At 40.2% G+C, this 22,803-nt stretch overlaps 1 protein-coding gene across 3 annotated transcripts in view; it reads right to left on the bottom strand.

Moving 5' to 3' along the window:
- PHACTR2 (phosphatase and actin regulator 2) overlaps positions 1 to 22,803 on the bottom strand; it is a 297,414-nt gene that overhangs the window by 128,856 nt on the left and 145,755 nt on the right. Inside the window, exon 1 of one of the 3 annotated variants that reach the window (XM_006075193.4) lies at positions 14,570 to 14,827. The exons of the other annotated variants lie outside the window; for them this stretch is intronic. Coding sequence (XP_006075255.4) covers positions 14,570 to 14,615 — 46 coding nt within the window. The 5' untranslated portion in view covers positions 14,616 to 14,827. Of the gene's footprint in view, positions 1 to 14,569; positions 14,828 to 22,803 lie in introns of those variants that run through there. 3 annotated transcript variants of the gene reach the window in all.

Consider the following 22,803-nt stretch of genomic DNA (forward strand, 5'->3'; position numbering starts at 1 on the left):
TTGAAAGAAGAACGAAATTGTCTGGACATACTGAGAAGAGACCTATGTAACTGGGGGAAGGTTTGGGATGGGAATACAGGATCCTCAGCCAAAACCTTAGTAGGGAAAGCAAAAGCAATCCAGGAAGGAAAAAGGAACCACGGTTTACCTCAAGGCTTAGCTGTCATCAGCTTTTACGTAGTTATAAGTGATACTGATCTAATCTAAAGGACAATGGAAAAATGTTGGGAAGATGAGAACATCATCAAAGGATGGGAAATGCATGACTGGGGTGGGGGCAGGGGTGAGACAGTTTGAGAAAGGAATATGTCAAGCTGAACAGCCAATAATTAATATTGTAAACACAGTATTTAGAGATTGGAGACAAAATACTAAATCAGTTTAAATGACTCTACGTTTCTTGGATGCCACTTAACTTTCCAATCCCGGCTTATCACTCTACTAATATATGACATGGTCAAATAGAGCTATTCATTTATTCAGCAGTTTTTTGTGTCCAGACCCATCTAAGAATAAGAAGGGTCTTCCTTGGTGGTTCAGACGTTAAAGAATCTGCCTGCAATGTAAGAGAACAGGGTTTGATCCCTGGGTCAGGAAGATCCCCTGAGAAGGGCATGGCAACCCACTCCAGTATTTTTGCCTGGAGAATCCCATGGACAGAGGAGCCCTGCAGGCTACACAGTCCATGGGGCTGCAAAGAGTCGGACATGACTGAGTGACTAACACACTCATGCTTACAGGAATAAGATACGCTGATAACATAGGTAAGTCCTTCGCTCTTGGAGCTTAGGTCCTAGTGAAGGGAGGCAAAGAAAAAACAAACACATAAACAAGATAATCTGAGTGATAAGTGCAATGACAGAGCAGAGAAGTGTGACTGAGGGGTGGGCAGGAGAGGTCACTGTGAAGAGGGTGATGCAGGAGCTGAAACAAGGAGCCAGCTTCGGAAAGAGCCAGAGGCAGAGTGTCTCAGATCTCCTGCACTTATAGGAAGCAACTGCCAAAGTCATGGGTAAGAGTGAGCCAGGCTTGTGAGATGACGGGAAATGGAACTGAAATTGTTGGGTTGATAGTGAGGGGCAAAGTGGTGGAGATGAAGTCAAGAGTTGGTGGTTTAGTCACTAAGTTGTGTCTGACTCTTGAGACCCCATGGACTGTAGCCCACCAGGCTCCTCTGTCCATGGGATTTCCCAGGCAAGAATACTGGAGTTGATTGCCATTTCCTTCTCCAGGGGATCTTCCCGACCCAGGGATCAAACTCGGGTCTCCTGCATTGCAAGAGGTCTCCTTTACTGCAGGTGGATTCTTTACTGACTGAGCCACCAGGAAAGTCAGAGAGATGGGAGGAAATCTGGGATCACATGGAATCATGTATGGCTTTGAGGATGCCAGGGTGAAATCCAGATTTCATTCTAAATGCAACAGCAAGTCATAGGAAGGTCTTGTGTAAGGAAGTGACATGATTTATGCTTTTAAAAAATTACTTTAGCTGTTGTGTGGGAAGCGAATTGCAGAAGGTTGAGAACACAAGCGGGATACAAGTGTGAACCTACTGTGGTTAGGCATGCAATGCATGGACCGTAGAGAGAGACGGTGGATTGGACCGTGGCAGTAGACAGAGCAACAGAGAGAAGTGAGTAGACCTTGAGGTTTACTCTCAAAGAAGAATGGGCAGGACATTCTAATAGATCAATATGAAGAGGAAAGGGAAAAACCCAAGGATGAATCCTAGATTTTTGGCTAGAATGAGTGAGTGATTAAGAGGTATTTTGCTGAAATGTAGAAAGTCAAGGGAAGAACCAGTTGGGAGGGCAAAATCAAGTCTTCTGTTTCCTACTATTTGTGAGATGCGCATTAAGGATTCAAGCAGATCTGTGAAATAGGCAGTTGTCTATCTGAGCCTGGAGCACGAAGAAAGGGCAGATTTGCAGATACAAACTTGGGCATCACCCAGGCACCTCCCCCGCCAGGTCAGGTGTTCATTCCAACTTGCTGGATTTTCGAAGTCTACCTCTTGCTTCCTGTCTTCAGTCTACCCCCACGAAATCAGTACTGCAAGCAGCAGGCACATTCAGCCCTTTAAAGAAAAGCTCTCATCATCTCTCTCACTGAATAAAAAGCCTTCCATGATTCTCACCCCCTGTGTCTTGTCTTGCCTTCCCACCTTCTCCAGCTCAGAGTTTGAATTCTTGTTCCTCTTCTGTATTTTTTAGCCTCCCAGGTCTGTCCCCACAGTTTTCTGGGGTCCCTTCCCTTCCAGCCCCATTTCTGCACATCTTCACTAAGTGTCTCCTGGGTTCAGACCCTGTGGGCAAGGTCTGTGCCTGATTTATCTTTGAATCTTTCCCCCAAAGTTTAGCCCGGTACCTTACACATAATTACTCCAGTTACAGGAACTGCTTGTTAGATGAAGGTGCCACTCTTTCTCCTCACTATCCCCTCACAAAATGAGTTGATTTGTAGGAATATCTCAAAACTGTCCTAGTATTAAGGCTTCTGGTGTTATATCTGACAGAAGGCTTACTTGAATAAACACATCCAGTCCCTTGAAATGGAGATAAATGAAGGAGTTAATTTACAAACATAAATGATAATGGTCAGATCCAACTTTGAAGTCATATTATCTGCCCATTCCCTTCTGGGAAACAAAAGCTATTTCGGTTTTGGTTCCCCTGCTTCAGATGGGGGTAGGGTGGGGCAACCAAGAACTGTTTCTTTTCTTAAGACTATTTCCATCTCAACATCACTTTTCTATAAGTTGAGACTTCACTAAATATGACTCTTTATTTCCAAGAATAGAAACTCACAGTCAGTTACACTAAAGTCCCTAGGACAAGAAAGTATGTTGGAAACTTTCCTCTATTTAAATTAAACACGCTTAATTAAAGGATCAACAATTCACGTTTCTTATCTCCTTCCCTCCTGCATTAAGTAAGCAAAGGATGAAGTCTGACTCGCCCATCAGTTGTTATCTTTTCAGACAGCTGAAGATAAAATAAATTTATGTTAAAAACATCACTGCTGACAGTGACTGCAGCCATGAAATTAAAAGATGCTTGATCCTTAGAATAAAGGTTATGACAAACCTAGACACCATACTAAAAAGCAGAGACATCAGTTTGCCAACAAAGGTCCACAGAGTCAAAGCTATGGTTTTTCAAGTAGTCATGTATGGATGTGAGAGTTGGGCCATAAAGAAAGCTGAGCACCAAAACACTGATGCTTTAGAATTGTGGTGCTGGAGAAGACTCTTGAGAGTCCCCTGGGCAGCAAAGAGATCAAACCAGTCAATCCTATAGGAAATCAACCCTGAATATTCATTGGAAGGACTGATGCTGAGGCTGAAGCTCCAATACTTTGGTCACCTGATGGGAAGTGCCAACTCATTGGAAAAGACCCTGATGCTGGGAAAGATTGAGGGCAGCAGGAGAAGGGGGCAACAGATGATGAGATGGTTGGATGGCATCACCGACGTGATGGACATGTGTTTGCACAAACTCTGGGAAATAGTAGTGAAGGACGGGGAAGCCTGGCGTGCAGCATTCCATGGGGTCGCAAAGAGTCAGACACAACTGAGCAACCCAACAACAACAAAAAAACCATTTAGGATATTACTCACAGACCTGATGAGCAACAGACCAACGAGAAGTAATAAGGTTCAAATTTGGGTTCATTTTCTTTTTCTCCAGCTGATTGACATTTTGCATTATGAACAAACAGACTAAGAAAAAAATTAAACCTAAAAAAGCAGGTTTCCTATAGGCTATAGTAGGACCTATATTTTTGTTTTCATCATTGACTTCACAGGATATAGTAAAACTGGTTGAAAAACAGTCATTGACCTTAAAGCTGAGTCAGAGTCCATGACGAAAAACTGATACACCTGCAGGTCAGCTATGGCTTTAATTCCAGAGGAGATCCAGGTGGATGCTGTGCATAGCAACTCTGGCCTTGATCATGTCCAAAGCAGAGGAAACCCATGACTGTCACACTTTTCATAAATGAATTTCCTCTTTCTCTGCCTGCATAGATTTTTCTCCATGTACATATTTTAAAAATAGAATTAAATAACTTCAAATAACTGCTTTTTCACATTCTTACACTATTTATTATGAAAATCACTTTACAAAAATATTTTTACATCATTTTTAACTGGCTAGTTTTATTACATGACTACATCTCAGTTGGGATTCCCTCAGCAGTAAAGAAGCTGCCTGCCAATGCAGGAGCCATGGGTTTGATCCCTGGGTCAGGAGGATCACCTAGAGAAGGAAATGGCAACTCTCCAGTATTCTTACCTAGAAAATTTAATGGACAGAGGGGCCTGGTGGGCTGCAGTCCATGGGGCTGCAAAAGAGTCAGACAAGACTTAGTGCCTGCTGCTGCTACTGCTAAGTCTCTTCAGTCGTGTCCGACTCTGTGCGAACCCATAGACGGCAGCCCACCAGGCTTCCCTGTCCCTGGGATTCTCCAGGCAAGAACACTGGAGTGGGTTGCCATTTCCTTCTCCAATGCATGAAAGTGAAAAATGAAAGTGAAGCCGCTCAGTCGTGTCCGACTCCTAGCGACCCCATGGACTGCAGCCTACCAGGCTCCTCCGTCCATGGCATTTGCCAGGCAAGAGTACTGGAGTGGGTTGCCATTGCTTTCTCCGGACTTAGTGACTAGACAACAACAAATCTGAACCGACTAATTATCTTGTTTGACTATTTAGGTTATTTCCGATTTGGGGCTTTGAAAAACATTGCTCCACTGAGCAAATAATTACTCCCTTTACAATATGCTTCTAAAAGTGGAAATACTGGGCCTGAGTATAATATGCACATTTTAAGATTTTTAATACATAATACCAAGCTGCTCTCTTGATTGTTGTTGTTGTTCAGTCAATCAGTCATATCCGACTCTTTGTGACCTCATGGACTGCAACACACCCAGGTTTCCCTCTCCTTCACCATCTCTCGGAGCTTGCCCAAACTCATGTCCATTGAAGTCAGTGATGCCATCCAACCATCTCACCCTTCGTCATCTCCTTCTACTCCTAACCTCAATCTTTCCCAGTATCAGGGTCTTTTCCAACAAGTTGGCTCTTAGCATCAGGTGGCCAAAGTATTGGAGCTTTGGTTTCAGCATCAGTCCTTCTAAAGAATATTGAGCGCTGATTTCCTTTAGGATTGACTGGTTTGATCTCCCTGCAGTCCAGGGGACACTCAAGAGTCTCCTCCAATACCACAGTTTAAAAGCATCAGTTCTTCAGTGCTCAGCCTTCTTTATGGTCCAACTCTCACATCCTGTACCAATTTCAACTACCACAAGACAATATCTCCCAGAAATCATTCCTTTTAATCTTTACTAAATTCATAGGTGATCACTGGCATTCATTTTTTTTCACTGAACTGCTTAAATTTTACTCATTATATCAAATGGTCGCTTACATTTATTTCTTCTTTGGTTGAGTAGTATGGGCAAGTTAACTCTTATGCTTCAGCTGTCCTCATCTGCAAAATGTAGATATTCCAGTATGTATGACCAGTGTCCTTATAAAAAGACGGCTATGAAGACGACATAAGAACACCATGTGTTAACAAAGACAGAGATTGGGGTTATGCTGCTGCAAGCCAACGAACATGAAAGATTGTCAGCAAACCACCAAGAGCTAGGGGAGAGGGAAGGAAGGATCCCTGACCGGATCTAGAGAGTAGCCCTGCCAAAACCCTAATGTTGGACTTCTAGCCTCCAGGACTCTAAGACAACACATTTCTTCTGTTTTAAGCCCCCCAGTTAGTGGTAGGTACTTCATTACAGTAGCCCTGGGACACTAATACATCAAGTAACTTAGAAACACATTCTAGTGTCTGCCCAGATGACTGTTTAGCCCCCGAGCACTTCTCAGATAGTTATCATTTGCCCCTGTCACGTCTGTCAGATAACTTGGTGCCCAATCACATGGGCTGAAGACCAAGGACAATATGTTTGCAATTGAGACCGTATGTCTTGGAAATACCTAAGAACACTGACTCACAGCGAATAGTTTATTGAATTTGCCAACACTGTGTTCACTTTCTGGGAAGCTAGTAATTGTATATTTTTGTTCATTTTTGAAAGGGCAGTGATTCACAGTATGAACTATGCTGTTTTCATGTAGCAGCATTTAGCTGTGCCTACCTTGAAGGAAAAACTGTGAGGTTTAAACAAACTATAGATTATCCATGAGTCTGTCCTTTTGTCTTGATTTCATTGCCATATTTAGTGAGACTGCAGCTTGTCCAAGTTTGGAAAATCAGTATGCTCCTTGGCTTAAAAAAAACTAAACCAGAAGTATAGTTTATTCCATACTTCGCTAAAAAATAAGTCTTCACTAGGAAAATAACTATTATGTTGAATGAACATATGAAATATGATTTAAGGCCTAATTTTCCTTTTATAGTATCAGAAGGAGAGAAGAGTCTAGAAGTATCACCAATCTCACAGGACACCTTGTTGTAACATACTTTTCCCCACTATCTGTTTACATCCCTGATTTATTCTCCTCCTTTCAAAGAATACCCTCTAAAGCCTGTGACTGGTGCCTGAAATTCTAAAAGCGATCCTGTTTTTTTTTTTTTTTTAAATAATGGGCACTGCCTTCTGGCAGATATGATTTAAAAGCAAAACTAACAGTAGCTTCTTCATAGTTCTTTTATAGTGCCAAGTACCGTGTTAAACGCCTTTACGGATATCACTGACTTTATGAAACTCTATGAAGGGTAGCGAGGTATGTCCTGATGAAGAATTTTAAGCTCAAATTACGTTATGTTTCAAGATCTAGTAAATGGCACTTTGGGTTTATATCCAGGGCTGTTTGCATCACAACGTATTTCCATGCCCTAAGCTCTTGTTTTCCCAGAGTCAGAGTGTGAAGGGCAAGAGCACGGGGTGAGAAGGGAAGCAGGAAGGTGTCTCAACGGAGAAGAGAGGGAAGAGGAACATTGAGGACAAAGTGCTGGCATCTTCTAATTTTGCCTAAGGCCTTCCTTGAACCATTTAGATGTGCTCTATTACGATAGCATGAATGGTATTACTGAGCACTTGAAATGAGGCTAATACAAATTGAGATGTGTTAGAAGTATAAAATGCACACATGTCTTTAAAGACTTAATATGAAAAAGAATGCAAAATATCTCACTAGTATCTTTATTTTGATTACATGGTGAGTGATAACAATTAGATATATTGCGTTAGATAAAATGTACTATTAAAAATTTAAGTGCAGATATTAATGGTAGTTACTCTATATGGATGTTGTGAGGATTAAAAAGTTAATTCAAGTAAAGCACTTGGAATAATTCCTGACTCATAGTGAATTCACAATTATGGCCAATAGATATTTTGAAAAATTTTTGTTCATGATCTCTACTCAGTTTTCTATTTGAGTGTTTACCTTTTTCTTACTGATTTCTTTCTCAGATTTTTAAGAGGTCTTACTACATTAAAATGTTAATCATTGTTTTCTATATACAACGCACGTTTTTTGTCAACTTTATGATTTCCTTTTTCAATTTGCTGATGGCTTTTTAGCCAGGCAGTTTAAGGATTTAATATCATTAAATTATTCACTTTAAATGAGAATAAATTACAGAGATTAAATGTTAAATATGAGAAAAACAGCAAAGGAAAACATGTTTCTTAATAACTCCAGTTAAGAAAGAAAAGGATAGGTATGACTCTATAAAAATTTGAAGTTTTAACATTAAAAAAAAAATCAAACAAACATAAGAGGTAAGAAAAACACAGAAAAAATATTCACAATATATGATAGATATAGACTAATCTTGACATACAAATCTTTGAGAAAAGAAAATATAAAATAAGGAAAGGCTATAAATAAGCAGTTCAAAGAAAAAGAAATACAAACACCCTACTTCACTTATAATCAAAATGAGATAACACTTTTTTACATATCAATTTACAAGGATTTTTTAAAAGTTAATTATGCACAATATTGTGGTCCTATATGGGTGGCCCAGTCGGTAAAGCATCTGCCTGCAATGCAAGTGACCCAGGCTCTATCCCTGGGTAGGGAAGACCCTCTGGAAAAGGGAATGGCAACCCACTTCAGTATTCTTGTATGGAGAATCCCGTGGATAGAGGAGCCTGGCGAGCTATGGTCTGTGGGGTCGCAAAGAGTCGGACACAACTTAGCAAATAAACAACAATTGTGCAAGAATGTTCACTGTGCAAAGACAACCAGACAAGAGAGTGAGTTGGGACTGAAGTCCTGCTACTGAACTGCTAGTTAAACCATATTCCTGCCTCACCCAGAGGGAGTGACTTCTATTTCTCACAAATGACCAGGTGCTTCAAGAAAGATCCTGATATGCAGTGCTGGTGAGAGGGCAGAAAAAGGAAATCTCATCTAGCAAGAAAATATACTGATACAGCTCTTAGGGAGTAATTCGGCAAAGTCTATCAAAATAAAACATATAAATCTTTTAACCCAGCAATTTCATTGCTATGATTTTACTGGTACACAGAGTGCAAGAACTTTGGATAAGGATGATCATTTCAACTTTGTTCATAATAACACACACAAAACAACCTAGAAACAATCTAAAAATACAAAGTATAAAAACACAATAGAGTTCTTTTTAAAGGAAATTATGATATATCCACATATTATAATATTGTTTATAGATTAAAGGCATTAATATGAAATATTTCAAGTTACATTGCATGAAAAAACTCAGCCTCTAGAGCAGTCAGCATACTATTCTTGCTGGTATTTTGATAAAGATACATACACGAAGGAAAACTGTCTGGAGTGAAAAAAAGTTCATGCTTAGTTATAATTTTAAAGGGACTGAGGGGCCTAGAAAGGAATAAAACTCACTTTTATCCTGTCTGAACTGTCTTGTAAAGTTTGACTTCTGAACTTTATGCATGTTATTTTCATTAAGAAAAACAAAGAATCAATTTTTGTCTTATGATTTCTTCTAATATGGACTTTGCAAGGAAATGGATAAACATCCTGGGCAGGACAAAAATAAGTCTCTGATCAAACTACAGAAACACAGAGAGATACAGGTCCTACCATGGCCTGCCAAGTCACTTCAGTAGTGTCCGACTCTGTGCGACCCCACAAACGGCAGCCCACCAGGCTCCTCTGTCCATGGGATTCTCCAGGCAAGAACACTGGAGTGGGTTGCCATTTCCTCCTCCAATGCATGAAAGTGAAAAGTCAAAGTGAAGTCGCTCAGTCGTGTCCAACTCTTAGTGACCCCGTGGATTGCAGCCTACCAGGCTCCTCCGTCCATGGGATTTTCCAGGCAAGAGTACTGGAGTGGGGTGCCATTGCCTTCTCCGTACCATGGCCTAGGTATGAACTTATATACTTTATTCATTTGTTCTCTCATCTCCTAAAAACGAGAAAAGAGGTTCTGTCTGCCCTTTCAACTCAAGGGGTAATGCAAAAACACCCAAGAGCTGATCTGTTGCACAGTGAGCATGGGGTGGGGCTGAAGACCGAAAGAAATAGTTACTAGGCTCAGATACCATCCTTCCAACAACAGAACCAGAGTAGCATGCAATTTTTGAAGTTAAAAAGAATAAAAATAATACAAAACTCTCATTCACATAATCATTGGCTTAAAGCAGTCAGACTGCGTTGAGAATACTTGTTGACTCATTCATATGCTCAACAAACTTCTTTTGTATCCAATCTATTATGCCCTGTACTTGGCAGTGAGATTACTAGACGTCTCAACTCTTCTAAGGCATGAGGTTAGAGGGCACGGAAACCATGCTATTTGGGGACACACTTGTTCAGCCTGTGCTTAGAAATAATAAATCTAATCCTCAATAAAATAAAAGGAAATCAAAACCAGCAACATATAAATAGGATTATATATCATGTCCAAGTAGACTTTATATCCCAGGAATACAAGTTGGCTTAACATCTGAAATTAATGTTATATGCCATATTAATAGAATGAAGGACAAAATCCTTATGATCATCTCAATAAGGGCAAAGAAAAAGCCTCTGACAAAATCTAATATTTGCATGATAAAGATGCTCAAAACTAAGACTAGAAGGGAACTTCTTGATAAAGGGCGTCTATGAAAACCCACAGCTAACATGACACTTAATGTTGAAAGACTGACGGCTTTCCTCCTTAGATGAGGAACAAGACAAGAATGTTCACTCTTGCTTCTTCTCTTCAACATTATACTGTATAAAAAGTGAGGGCAATTAGACAAGGAAAAGAAAAGACATTCAGATGGAAAAGATGAAGTAAAGGTATCTCTATTTGCACATGACCTTGTATATATATCTTGAGTATAATATGATCTTGTATATAGCAATGCTAAAGGAGCCACTAAAGAACTATTAGGACTAAAAAACTGAGTTCAGCAAATTTACAGGCGACAAGATCAATATATAAAACTCAATGAATAAATCAATATATAAAAATGTATATTCTATCACTGGCAAGCAATATTCTGAAAATGAAATAATGCAATTTCATTTAAACTAGCACAAAATGATAAAAATACTGATAAACAATAAATTTAACAAAGGAACGACAAGCTTTAATACACTGAAAACTAATAAACGTTGTGGGAAAAAAAAATCAAAGAAGATCTGAATTAAATGGAAAGACAACACAATGTCCATTTCCATTCCTTGCCTTTATGGGCTGAAACACTTCATTGTTAAGAGAACAGTATCACTCAAATTAATCTACAAGTTCAACACAATCCCTATCATACTACACATAAAAACTAACTTAAAATGTATCACAGACCTGAATGTATGAGCTAAAATTATAAAACTTTTCAAAGAAAACATATGTGTAAATCTTGTTGTTGGTTAGGCTATGGTTTCCCAGCAAGGAAACCAAAAATGCAAACAACAAAACAGATAAACTGGACAAAAAATTTCAGTTGCAAATCATAGGATCAGAAAACTGAAAAGGAAGAAAAAATGAAAAGACAACTCTGAGAAGGGGAAAATATCTGCAAATCACATTATCTGATAAGGGATTTGCATCCAGTATACAGAGAACTCTTATAACGCAATAATAGGAAGTCAAATTGCTAATTAAAATTAGGCAAAAGATCTGAATAGACATTTCTCCAAAGAGGATATATGAATGGCCAATAAGCACACAAAAAGATGCACAATGTCATTAGTAATCAGGGAAATGCAAATCATAATCACAATGAAATATAACTTCACACTTGTTGGATAGCCATAATCAAAATATAATAACAAATGATGAGGATGCAGAGAAACTGGAACCTTCATACACTGCTGGAGGCAATGGAAAATGGTACAGCCACTCTGCAAAGCAAGTGGTTCCTTAAAATGTAACATAAATGTGGAATTAACATATGACCCAGCAATTCCACTCCTAGAAATACTTCCATTACCCAAGAGAAATGAAAATATATTCAAGAAAAACTTTTACCTGAAGATCATGGCAGTACTATTCAGAGAGACAAGAAGTAAAAATATTAATAACCCAAATGACCAACTGACAGATGGATAAATAAAATGTGGTACATTAATACAGTGGGATATCATTAGGCAATACAAAACAAATGAAGCACCGATACATGCTACACACGGCAGACCCTTGAAAACATCGTGCTAAGTGAAAGAAACCAGTCATAAAAGGCATGTTGTGTTGTATGATCCCACTTACATATATTCTTCCTACAGAGACAGAAAGTGGATTAGTGGTTAATTAGGTCTAGGAATCCCAGGGACGGGGGAGCCTGGTGGGCTGCTGTCTATGGGGTCGCACAGAGTCGGACACGACTGAAGTGACTTAGCAGCAGCAGCAGCAGCAGGTCTAGGAATGGAGGATTGAGAAGGATGGGAATAGGGACTGATGGTTGCAGAACACTGTGAAAATACTGAAAAACGGTATGCTAATTATATGTCAATAAAGCTGTTTTAAAAAATACAAACAATGACTCTAATTGCATGTTTTCAGCAATAATTAATTATCACTGGTCTTCTTAGAACCCAGAGAAACAGATGTGGTCCTAAACTGAAGGGTTCAAGAGGGTCTGAAATGGACAAAGAGAAGCAAGCTGACCCGTGGCCCACAGAGCTGATTTTTACAAAAGCCCAAGTTGAGTAACAGCTGTAAACTATCGGCCTCTATGCTACTATTGACTTCTTAGATTCTGTTAAGCATTTAACAGGGGAATTATCTTCACCACTGTAATCCCTAGCAGCCGCTCTAGACTAGAACACCTAGTAGATAACTGAGATCACACAGAACAAGTATCTTCACACCACTCGTGAAGCCAGTGGCAAACAGCTAACAAGAGTCAACAAGATACTTGGAAGAGTAGAGGGTCTGATGTTTTCAGACTCAGAGAAGAACACCAACATCAATACAAAACTTAGATATGGCAACCACGGGTTCTGTTTTTGTTGTTTTTTTCATTTTCATTTGGAATCTGATGGTGAAACTTCAGGGAAATGGAGTGATAATAATACACTTAGAGGGCATCATGAGAAAATCGGACTGCTTTTAACCATCAAAAAACTTCAATCACAGCAACCATCGCCCCTAAACCAACCAAACAAAACCAAGAAACCCTCTACTCATGATGTCTGGATTGGACACTTGAATATATACAAGCTTTTAATCAACTAAACATAAGACCTGTTATTTAAACACCATTCCATGAAATATTTATTTGAAATATCTTTTATGGTCAAACATAATTTTTTAAGTTACTTTTTGTCTTAATAAACTGCCCAATCTCTTGACATGATTAATCAGTGTGTTAGGAATTATAGCAATCTGGGTGTTTTTTGCTGTACCGGGTAAGATTTAGGAGGGCTTACCAGGGGGCACAGTGGTAAAGAATCCACCTGCCAATGCAGGAGACACAAGAGATATAGGTTCAATCCCTGAGTAGGGAATATTCCCTGGAGAAGGAAGGAAATGGCAACCCACTCCAGTATTCTTGCCCAGAAAAGCCCATGGACAGAGGAGCCTGGTGGGCTACCGTCCATGGGGTCACAGAGTGTAATAGAACTGAGCACTCACACAACCCAAGAGGTTGCATTTCAGAATTCTACTCTGCATCTTAGCATCATTTATGTAACATTCCTTGATTTTTATAAAAGCAAAATTCACTTTTTACATATTAACCCTAATAATACTGTGTGGCTAAAGAACTAAATTCAGAGCAGGACTTTATACCTATTGTACCAGAGTACTCATCTAATTCTATGTTTTGCCAGTGCAGAAATTTAAATATATAACTCTTTCTTGAAAGAAGTCACACTGCTTTAAAGTAAGACAAATGAGAGTAAGTCTTAATTGCACAAAATAGTTTACACTAAGATTAAGATCCTAATCAACACTCCCCTCCAAAATCCCCCCAAACACTATCAATATGAAGTCTCTTCTGTTCAGCAGCACTGTACAACCTCGTCATGAACAGTAAGGGAAGGTGTGATTTCTTCTGGACTCTGATTTCTCTCCTTTGCAGAGGGGTTGGTTCTCCTGAGGCAAAATCTTATAATATTTCAAGGAGTGAAGTTCTGCAATCTAAACCAACCCAAGTGGGGTGAAGCTGGAATGGTAGAATCCTATTGAGTTAGAGACATCCTGGAGCTGATTAAAAACAAAAAAACAAACAAACAAAAAAACTTCATCTGCGCCCTGTCATTTCCTTTCAGCAAGATCCTGTTGCTGTTTACTCAATTTGCAAAGTGCATCAAATACCTCAAGAAATAACGTAAATGTCCCCTCTGAGGATTTTTTTTAATTCTTGACGGAAAAAAATGTCAAAATAGTACCTTTGAAACTTATCTCATTGTCCAAGCACAAGTATCCCCATCAAAAGGTTGTTTGTCCCTACACTACTGGAGAAACGCCAGACATACGTACCTTCCTTTTTTTTTTAAGAAAATGAAAAAATGATACTTCAAACGGGGCAATAGAGGTCAGAAACATTACACATGTTTCCATAAAACTACATAACTGAGTTCATGAAAAGTTTCCCCTAGTTTTACAGCCTGTCTAATAAAAAAGTATCATTTAAAACAATTAAGCTTTTTTCGTTACTAAGTATTCAACATTCTGCCTGGATAAGAGAGGGCAATCAGCACTCTACTCCGAAAAAACAAACCATAAATCAGTTGACAAGCTTGAAAGAATTCAGTTCTAGTCTGCTTAGAAGCCAAGTGTAAATACAGAGAAACCTGTTGGCGCGTTTATCTTGCTCTTTAAGTTTCGCGTTTTAAAAACAAAGCAATACGCATATGGCGTTTCTCGTAAATTTCAGGCTCAGAAGTGATTCAGACCGACCCCAAAGCGAGGCATCTCCGACAGAAAATGGAGCCTGTGCCTTTAAGGTAAAATCGGCTGGATCCCAAAAGGCATTCCACTTTTCCACGACAAAGAGTTTGGGGGAGCGCTACCTCTCGGGTTTCTCGGAGGGACTCGGCCGGTGCGGGCAGAGCCCGGCTCGCCGAGGAGCCCTCGGCCGCCCCCGCTGCCCCGAGCCGATCCCGCTCCCGCACGGCTGGAGCGCATCGCGCGCGCCCCGGACTCACCGCTGCTGGGCTGCGGGGACAGCGTGGAGACCGAGGTCTGGCCCATGTCTCGGGTCGCAGGGCCAGCTCCGGCGATCACGCGGCTCTTTCGGTCCTTGGATCATGGGTCCGCTCGCAGACAGAGTTCCAAGCGTTCATTTCCCAGTCGTTGCGGAGCTGCCCGCCGAGTCCCCTCACCTTCTCCCCCTTCGCGGGTCTCCCAGTCCGGCCGGCCGTAGCCGGCGCGGCGGATCCTGCCCAGCGGATGCCTGTCATTCCTCTATGCAGATTAGCTGGGGTCAAGGGTCACGGGGGAGGAGAGAGGGGGAGTGGGCGACGGGGGCGGTGGAATGAGGGGGGCGAGGAAGTGGGCAGGGGAGAGGCTCGGGCTGGTCCGGCCGCGCCTGCGGGGGTTGTGAGCCCCGCAACCCCCCCACCCCCCAATAGCAGAGAGTTCGGGCGACTCCCCATTAAACTTAAAAGGTTCACTGGCAAATGATCCTTTAGGGCTGGAAGAAAAGGAATTAAAGTACTTAGTCACGGTACTTAATTTAAGAAAATTTGTTTCTAGAAAGTTAGTTCCTTCCTCTCATTCCTGTTATGTGTGCATTTTTTTCTCGTTTTAAAAATCTTCCTTTTAACAAATAGAATTTTGCAGTATTAGTGGCCTCAATCAGGTTGAACAGTAAATCTGAATGATGGGTCTATGTGTCAGATCAACAAAGGATACGCTTTGCTCTCTACCATCTAAACTCTGTGATGCTCACCTCTCCTATATTCAAAAGAATCACTGTGAGACTATGAAACTGTGTGTTTAAAATGTCCAAAAGGTGAAGACCACAGTAATTTATTTTAGAAGCTAAAATTCCATAAAAGTTAAACTCAATACTACTGTAATTAAATCTTAACCTCTAACTTCTTAAAAATATGAATACAAGTAAATACTCCTGGTATTTAAGATTGATGAGAACTCTAGATGCCATGTCTATCTCCATCTATATAGATCGCTAGGTAGAGATAGATATGGCATTAGGGTGTTGGTTACAGAAATGTGATTCACTTTATGGAAATTCGTTGAACCATATATTATGATTTGTACATTTTTATGAACCTATATGGAGAAGGCACTGGCACCCTACTCCAGTACTCTTGCCTGGAAAATCCCATGGACAGAGGAGCCTGGTAGTCTCTAGTCCATGAGGTCGCAAAGAGTCGGACAGGACTGAGTGACTTCACTTTCACTTTTTACTTTCATGTATTGGAGAAGGAAATGGCAACCCACTCCAGTGTTCTTGCTTGGAGAATTCCAGGGACGGGGGAGGCTGGTGGGCTGCCTTCTATGGGGTCTCACAGAGTCGGACACGACTGAAGCGACTTAGACTTAGCAATGAACCTATATATTTCATTAAAAAGTTTGTGAAGTGTATTTTTTTTTAGGGGGCTGGGCTACGAAGGCTTATGGGATTTTAGCTCCTCTACTACAGGTCAAGTCTTGGATCCCGGCAGTGCGAGTGCCAAGCCCTAACCACTGGACCAGAAGGGGATTCCAAAAAAAGCATATATTTTAATTTTTAACTGATTTTTATTGAAGTATAGTTGATTTACAATGTTGTGTGAGTTTCTGCTGTACAGCAAAGTGAATCAGTTATACATACACACATACTCACTCTTTTCCCATATAGGTCATTATAGAGTATTGAGTACAGGTCCCTGTGCTATACAGTAGGTCCCCATTAGGTTATCTCTTTTATATACAGTAGTGTGAATATGTCAATCCCAATCTCCCAATTTATCCCTCCCCTTCCCTTAAAAGTGTATTTTATTAAAAACTATATTTAGGTCACTTGCCACAGCTTTCACATTTTAGGTTATCCCAGGCAGTCGACTGTGAACTATTAAAAATCTATATAGTATATAATTATTAGAGAAATGCAAATCAAAACTACAATGAGATATCACCTCACACAGGTCAAATTGGCCATCATTAAAAAATATACAAACAATAAGTGCTAGAGAGGGTATGGAGAAAAGAGAACTGTCCTACACTGTTGATGGGGGAATGTAAATTGGTATAGTCATTATGGAGAACAGTATGGAGGTTCCTTAAAAAACTAAAAATAGAGCTACCATATGATCCTGCAATCCACTCCTGGGCATATATCCAGAGAAAACCATAATTTGAAATGATCCATGCACCCTAATATTCACTGCAGCACTATTTACAGTAGCCAAGACATGGAAGTTATCTCAATGTCCATTAAGAGAGAAATGCATAAAGAAGATGTGGCAGATATATACAATAGAATATTGCTCAGCCATAATAAACAGCAAAATAATGCCATTTGGAGCAACATGGATGAGTTAAGAGATTGTCATACTGAGTGAAGTAAGTCAGAGAAAGACAAATATCACATGATATCGATTATATGTGGAATCAAAAAAAATTATTGCTGGGAGGAGGGGAGAGGGAGTGGGAAAGAGAAAGATAAATTGGAATATTGGGACTGACATATATACACTGCCATATATAAAATAGATAACTAAGAAGAACCTACTGTATAGCACAATTAATATTCAATGGCAACCCACTCCAGTACTCTCGCCTGGAAAATCCCATGGATGGAGGAGCCTGGTGGGCTGCAGTCTATGGGGTTGCTAAGAGTCGGAGACGACGGAGCGACTTCACTTTCACTTTTCACTTTCATGCATTGGAGAAGGAAATGGCAACCCACTCCACTGTTCTTGCCTGGAGAATCCCAGGGACGGGGGAGCCTGGTGGGTTGCCGTCTCTGGAGTTGCACAGAGTTGGACACAACTGAAGCGACATAGCAGCAATGACCTATATGGGAAAAGAATCTTAAAAAGAGTGGATATATGGATGTGTATAACTGATTCACTTTGCTGTTCAGCAGAAACTAACACAACTTTGTAAACCAACTATATGCCAATAAAATTTTTTTCAAAATAAATCTGTATAGTATATCTATTTTATAAAATAATAAATTATTAATGCTTTACACATGCAAATTTTTTCCTAAAGTTCGTATTATTAAGATCACATAGAGCCTAGTTTTGTTTTTTGAAAGATGTTTGCTTGTCTGTCTTATCATTTAAATAAATTGCCCTACTTTTTTCATACCCAAATAGCCCACCCTCTATTGTGGGGAAAACTCTTTCCCTAGAATAGTATGATCAATTATCTACTTCCTTTTTCCTAATTCACTCTTAAGAAACCTTGATATTTCTTTTGAATGGCTACAAAGACATTTGCAAATTATTTAAAATGCTGGCATTTATGTATTCACGTGTACACATAAAACAATTACAGAGTCTTCAGGTCACTGGGGTCTAATGTGGTTCACACATGAACCTGCCAGGGACTCAGATGAGACCAGGCTTGGAGCACTGGGCTTTGAAAAGCATCCTCCTAAGAACCTGAGAGAAGTTGGGTGGAAGGGTCACTTCAGGGGTTTGGCTTAACCCCACTGCTCAGATCTCCACTTTGAGCTCCTTTCCCATCTTCACAGAAAGGGACCCATTTTCAGACTGTATCCCCACTGGATACAAACCCAGTCCCTAACATCTCGATGCAGCAAACACATCCAAGAATCACTGGACTAGGTCCTTATAAACACATTTATATCAGAGAAAGAAAGGCACTTTGGGAGCACTACAATTCACTCTCCTACACATTCATCACCTAGACAAAGTTAAAAATGGTTAGTTTCTCAAGTGAGTTAACTTGAGTAAAGTTGACACAATAACAAAACTGAGTTGCCAGTCCAGGTTCGATGCACGATACTGGATGCTTGGGGCTGGTGCACTGGGACGACCCAGAGGGATGGAATGGGGAGGGAGGAGGGAGGAGGGTTCAGGATGGGGAACACATGTATACCTGTGGCGGATTCATTTTGATATTTGGCAAAACTAATACAGTTATGTAAAGTTTAAAAATAAAATAAAATTAAAAAAAAAAAAAAAAGAAATGACATAAAAAAAAAAAAACAAAAAACTGTTCCCTAGTCCTTCCAGGGGCTTCCTTGGTGGCTCAGAAGGTAAAGAATCTGCGGGCAATGCAGGAGACTCGGGTCCAATCCCTGGGTTGGAAAGATCCCCTGGAGAAGGGAATGCAACCCACTCCAGTATTCTTGCCTGGAGAATCCCAGGGACAGAGGAGCCTGGCAGGCTACAGTCCATGGGGTCACAAAGAGTCGCACACGACTGAGCGATTAACACAAACACAGCCCTTACAGAGACAGGCCCGGTGCCAGGCCAGCTGGACCTTGGTAGAGCTCAAAGCCTGACGCCCCAGGAAGACTGACATCTTTTCTGAGCAAAAACACCTAGCCTAGAGGCACTGCCTTCTCCCCAAACCCCGAGGGCAGGTGAGGGGGGCTGCAGTGGTAGCCAGGCTGGGAGCAGAGCCAGGAGAGGCGGGTGGGAATGCTTAAGTAGGGTCACCAAAGCCATAGAGACCTCAATCCATCCGAGCTGCCACTGCAGAGCTGGTGGATCAGTGCCATAAAGAAACCCTGATTTTTTTTTTTTTTTCAATGAATTTGAGGATTAACCAAACTGTGAGTTCTAATTAGGACAATGAAATTAATCCCAACTAAATTTCCTTATAAAGTGGAAAACTGGTGTGCTTTGGGAACACATTCTACCTTGAGGGTTCCGCAGTGAGAGAAAACAATTATAATGGCTCTTCTGTTTCTTCCTTTAAATCGCCTTAAAACAACAACCATAAAAAGGCAGATTGTGTGTTGTCTCACTCTAGGTTGAGAAGAGGAAGCTTCTCACTCCTTTTTCTATCGATAAGAGCCTAACTGAGGGGAGGTCACTGATCAGAGGCAATATACAGTAAATTTTGCAAATTAGAATATGTTGTTGTTGTTCAGTCACTAAGTACTGTCAGATTCTTTGCGACACCATGGGCTGCAGCACGCCAGGCTCCCCTGTCCTTCACTATCTCAGATTCATGTCCATCGAGTTGGTGATGCTATCTAACCATGTCATCCTCTGCCACCCCCTTCTCCTTCGCTTTCAATCTTTCCCAGCATCAGGGTCTTTTCCAATGAGTTGGCTCTATCTGTTTGGTACATTTACATTATATGTAAATATAACGATTTTCTTTGAAATTGACAAAAGCTAAACTTTGAGGTACAATGTTATTTTTGCTATCATTACTCCTCCTTGAGAAACAATAATGTGTTTCCTTTTATTTCTTCTCCAAATTTGTATTTCAGACATCAAAGGGGTACACTATAGCTCTGGTCTTTCAGGATTTGCTAAATCCATCTATATTTACTTTATCCAAAACCTTTCATGATTTGCTAGTTAATATAATCTTAGCCTCATCTGGGATTCTTATAATCCCTCTATCAGGTTACACACTTTCCTCTGAAATTTTTCCAGTTCCATTACATTATCCTTGAAGCATGTCAACCAAAACTGCAGGAAGTGTGCATTAAGATTTCTTTATAAGGGTGGGACAGTTTATTCTATTTTGTTTCCAGTGCTTCCGATGAGGCATGGTGTTTTAACATCCTTTTTATCACAACTAACAAATTATATTCGTGAACATAGAAGAAGTCTACAGAAATCCCTAAATTTCATTTATAGGTCAAAATGTAAAGGTTAGAATCTATCATCTAACAAGAGTATGTTAAGACAATCTTCCCCCAATTGCCTTTTTATTGTTTTATTACAGCTCATCTGCTATTATTGAGCCAACTCACAATTTTACTAAGAGCTCTGGGTGTTATTTTCTTGAATTTATAGTTTAACTGTGCAAATGTTTAATGTCATCTGAAAAAAAAAAGGGACATTTCTCTGTGTGTTACCTCTTTCCAGAGAATTTATAAAAGTGCTAAAGAAAATTAGTGCCAACATCTAACTCAGAGGAAACTATCTGTTCATAAATCTTCAGCATTTATCCCATTGGTCCTGCTCTTCAGTCTATATTTCTAAGCCAATTTCTTATCCAGTGATATCCTGGTAAATGCTCAACAATTGGTTTGCTGTTTTTCTATGATATAAATATTCCTATGATGACCAATTCAATGAGTGGTCAACTGGCTTGCAAGATTATATCACCTTGTTTGCCAAATTTCTGGAAATATAACAACTGGCCTATATGAGCTGTCTTCAGCATAGCACTATTTCATCTTTCATAGTATGCGGTCATCAAATTATATCATGACTGACTGTGTGGAACAGTGTATGTTAAACCTTCCTAAAAATATAGACCGACAGCATCTACTGATTTTTTCCACAATACAGTCTAAATATTTTTCAACCCCTGAAAGATCTTCTGTGATTTTTTTTTTCTTTACTTTCAGAAAGAAATTAAATTGGGTAGATTAGAGAGAATTTTCTCCCTGAAACTTGTTTGCCTTTTGACAGAGGTTGCTCTTCTTGAGGTTTTCAAGCATTCTCCCCTATAAGACAGATTCCACTGGCTTGTCCAATGTAGGGGTTATTAAGTTCATCCACCGGGGGTACCCAAGTGACGCTTGCACTTTTCATGGGTGGAAGTCACTCATTACATTAGATAAAAGTTAAAAGCAGACATAAACTTAAACCTTAGCAATCTGTGGAAAAGTCCTTTCCTACTAGGTCAAAGTCCAAATTGTAGACATACAATTTGGTGGCCAGAGAGACAGTTTATAATAAGTACAGTCATTATTACCAAATACTGTAACTTAGGTCACTGACAGGCTTTTCTAGTGGCCACATCTAGCTTGGAGCAGGAGAAAGAGTGAGATCTGCCCTCAAAGCACACGTGCCATGAGAACTCATCGTAGGTGTCTTCTCTCCCAGATGATGTCTGCTAGGACCCCATTTTGAGGTGCCAGCAGGTGGGCAGGGGTGCAGGGCTGGGGAAAGGGTTAGGCAGAGCTCAGAAGATGAGACAGTTGATCAGAGCAGTGGTGCTTCAGGAAGAATAGTGGTTGGTGGTGGCCACGTACAAGTAGATGAAGCTCTCCTAACTGGTTACACTTATTTCTGGACTTGGAGAAGGAAATGGCAACCCACTCCAGTGCTCTTGCCTGGAGAATCCCGTGGACAGAGGAGCCTGGCGGGCCACAGTCCACAGGGGTCTCAAAGAGTCGGACACGACTGAGCACATCACAACATTCCTGAACTTGGCCATGAAGATCTAGTGAATGACGACATTTGCCTGAGTAATAGGAATTACAGACACAGAAAACCTCCTCCTAGTGGGAAGGAAATGAAATGTAGTAATTAAAACTTGGGAAGGTGGTGCAGTGCTAAAGAATCCTCCTGCCAATGCTGGAGATGTCAGAGACCCGGGTTGGATCCCTGGGTTGGGAAGATCCCCTGGAGGAGGAAATGGCAATCCACTCCAGTATTTTTGCCTGGAGAATCCCATGGACAGAGGAGCCTGGTGGGCCATAGTCCATGAGGTCGCAGTGAGTTGAACATGACTGAGCATGTAATATAGTTTGTTTTCTAGATACAATGGTCAGAAGAAACAACAGACATTCACAGATCATCTGAAAGGATCAGTGTAGTCATTTACTTTCTTCCTACCTACCATTATCAGATTTATTAAAGAACAGAAAACTGTCTTTTCTCCCTTTCTCTGATGGAGGTGCTAAAGGGCAATTTTTAAAGTCAGACAGCTATTTTTAACACAAGAGGTTCTAATAATCCTGTAAAAAAAAGTATATAACTCAGAAACTAAACACTGGTGTGCAAAAGTTTTTAAGCATTAAGGTAGGTTTTTACTAGAATATCTTCCAGTTTTAAAAAACTTTGTGTTACTCCAAAACTCGGCTACATTTTGTGAAAGTCAGCTTACTTAGAAACACATAACTGCTAAGAAGCAAATAGAATGTTATAATTTCAGTTGAAATTCTGTATATGCAACCTGTGTTTACTTTTTAAAAAATGTTACTCTATAGCGATTGTCACCAAATGCTTCCTATAAACTTTTGTTTGGACAATTCTGAGAGATTTTAGTTTTAACAGGGTAATAATATACACAGACAAAGGAGAACTCTGGCTAAGAAAAGAATGACAACTTTAGACATTCTAGTTATATTCAGCATCAATAGGAGAGAAAACCACATTCCAGAAGTGTTAGACAGAACAGGAAACAAACCTGTAAGACAGGCTTTTCTTTCCTATTGTTCTCATATTTTTATATGATTTATTTCCTGAGTTTTTCTTCTACTGCTTGTTCAGGCTAAAAGGATTAACAAAATACCTACTCTGTTTTGCCCTGA

The sequence above is a fragment of the Bubalus bubalis genome, chromosome 10, assembly GCF_019923935.1.
Source record: "Bubalus bubalis isolate 160015118507 breed Murrah chromosome 10, NDDB_SH_1, whole genome shotgun sequence".
NCBI lineage: Eukaryota > Metazoa > Chordata > Mammalia > Artiodactyla > Bovidae > Bubalus > Bubalus bubalis.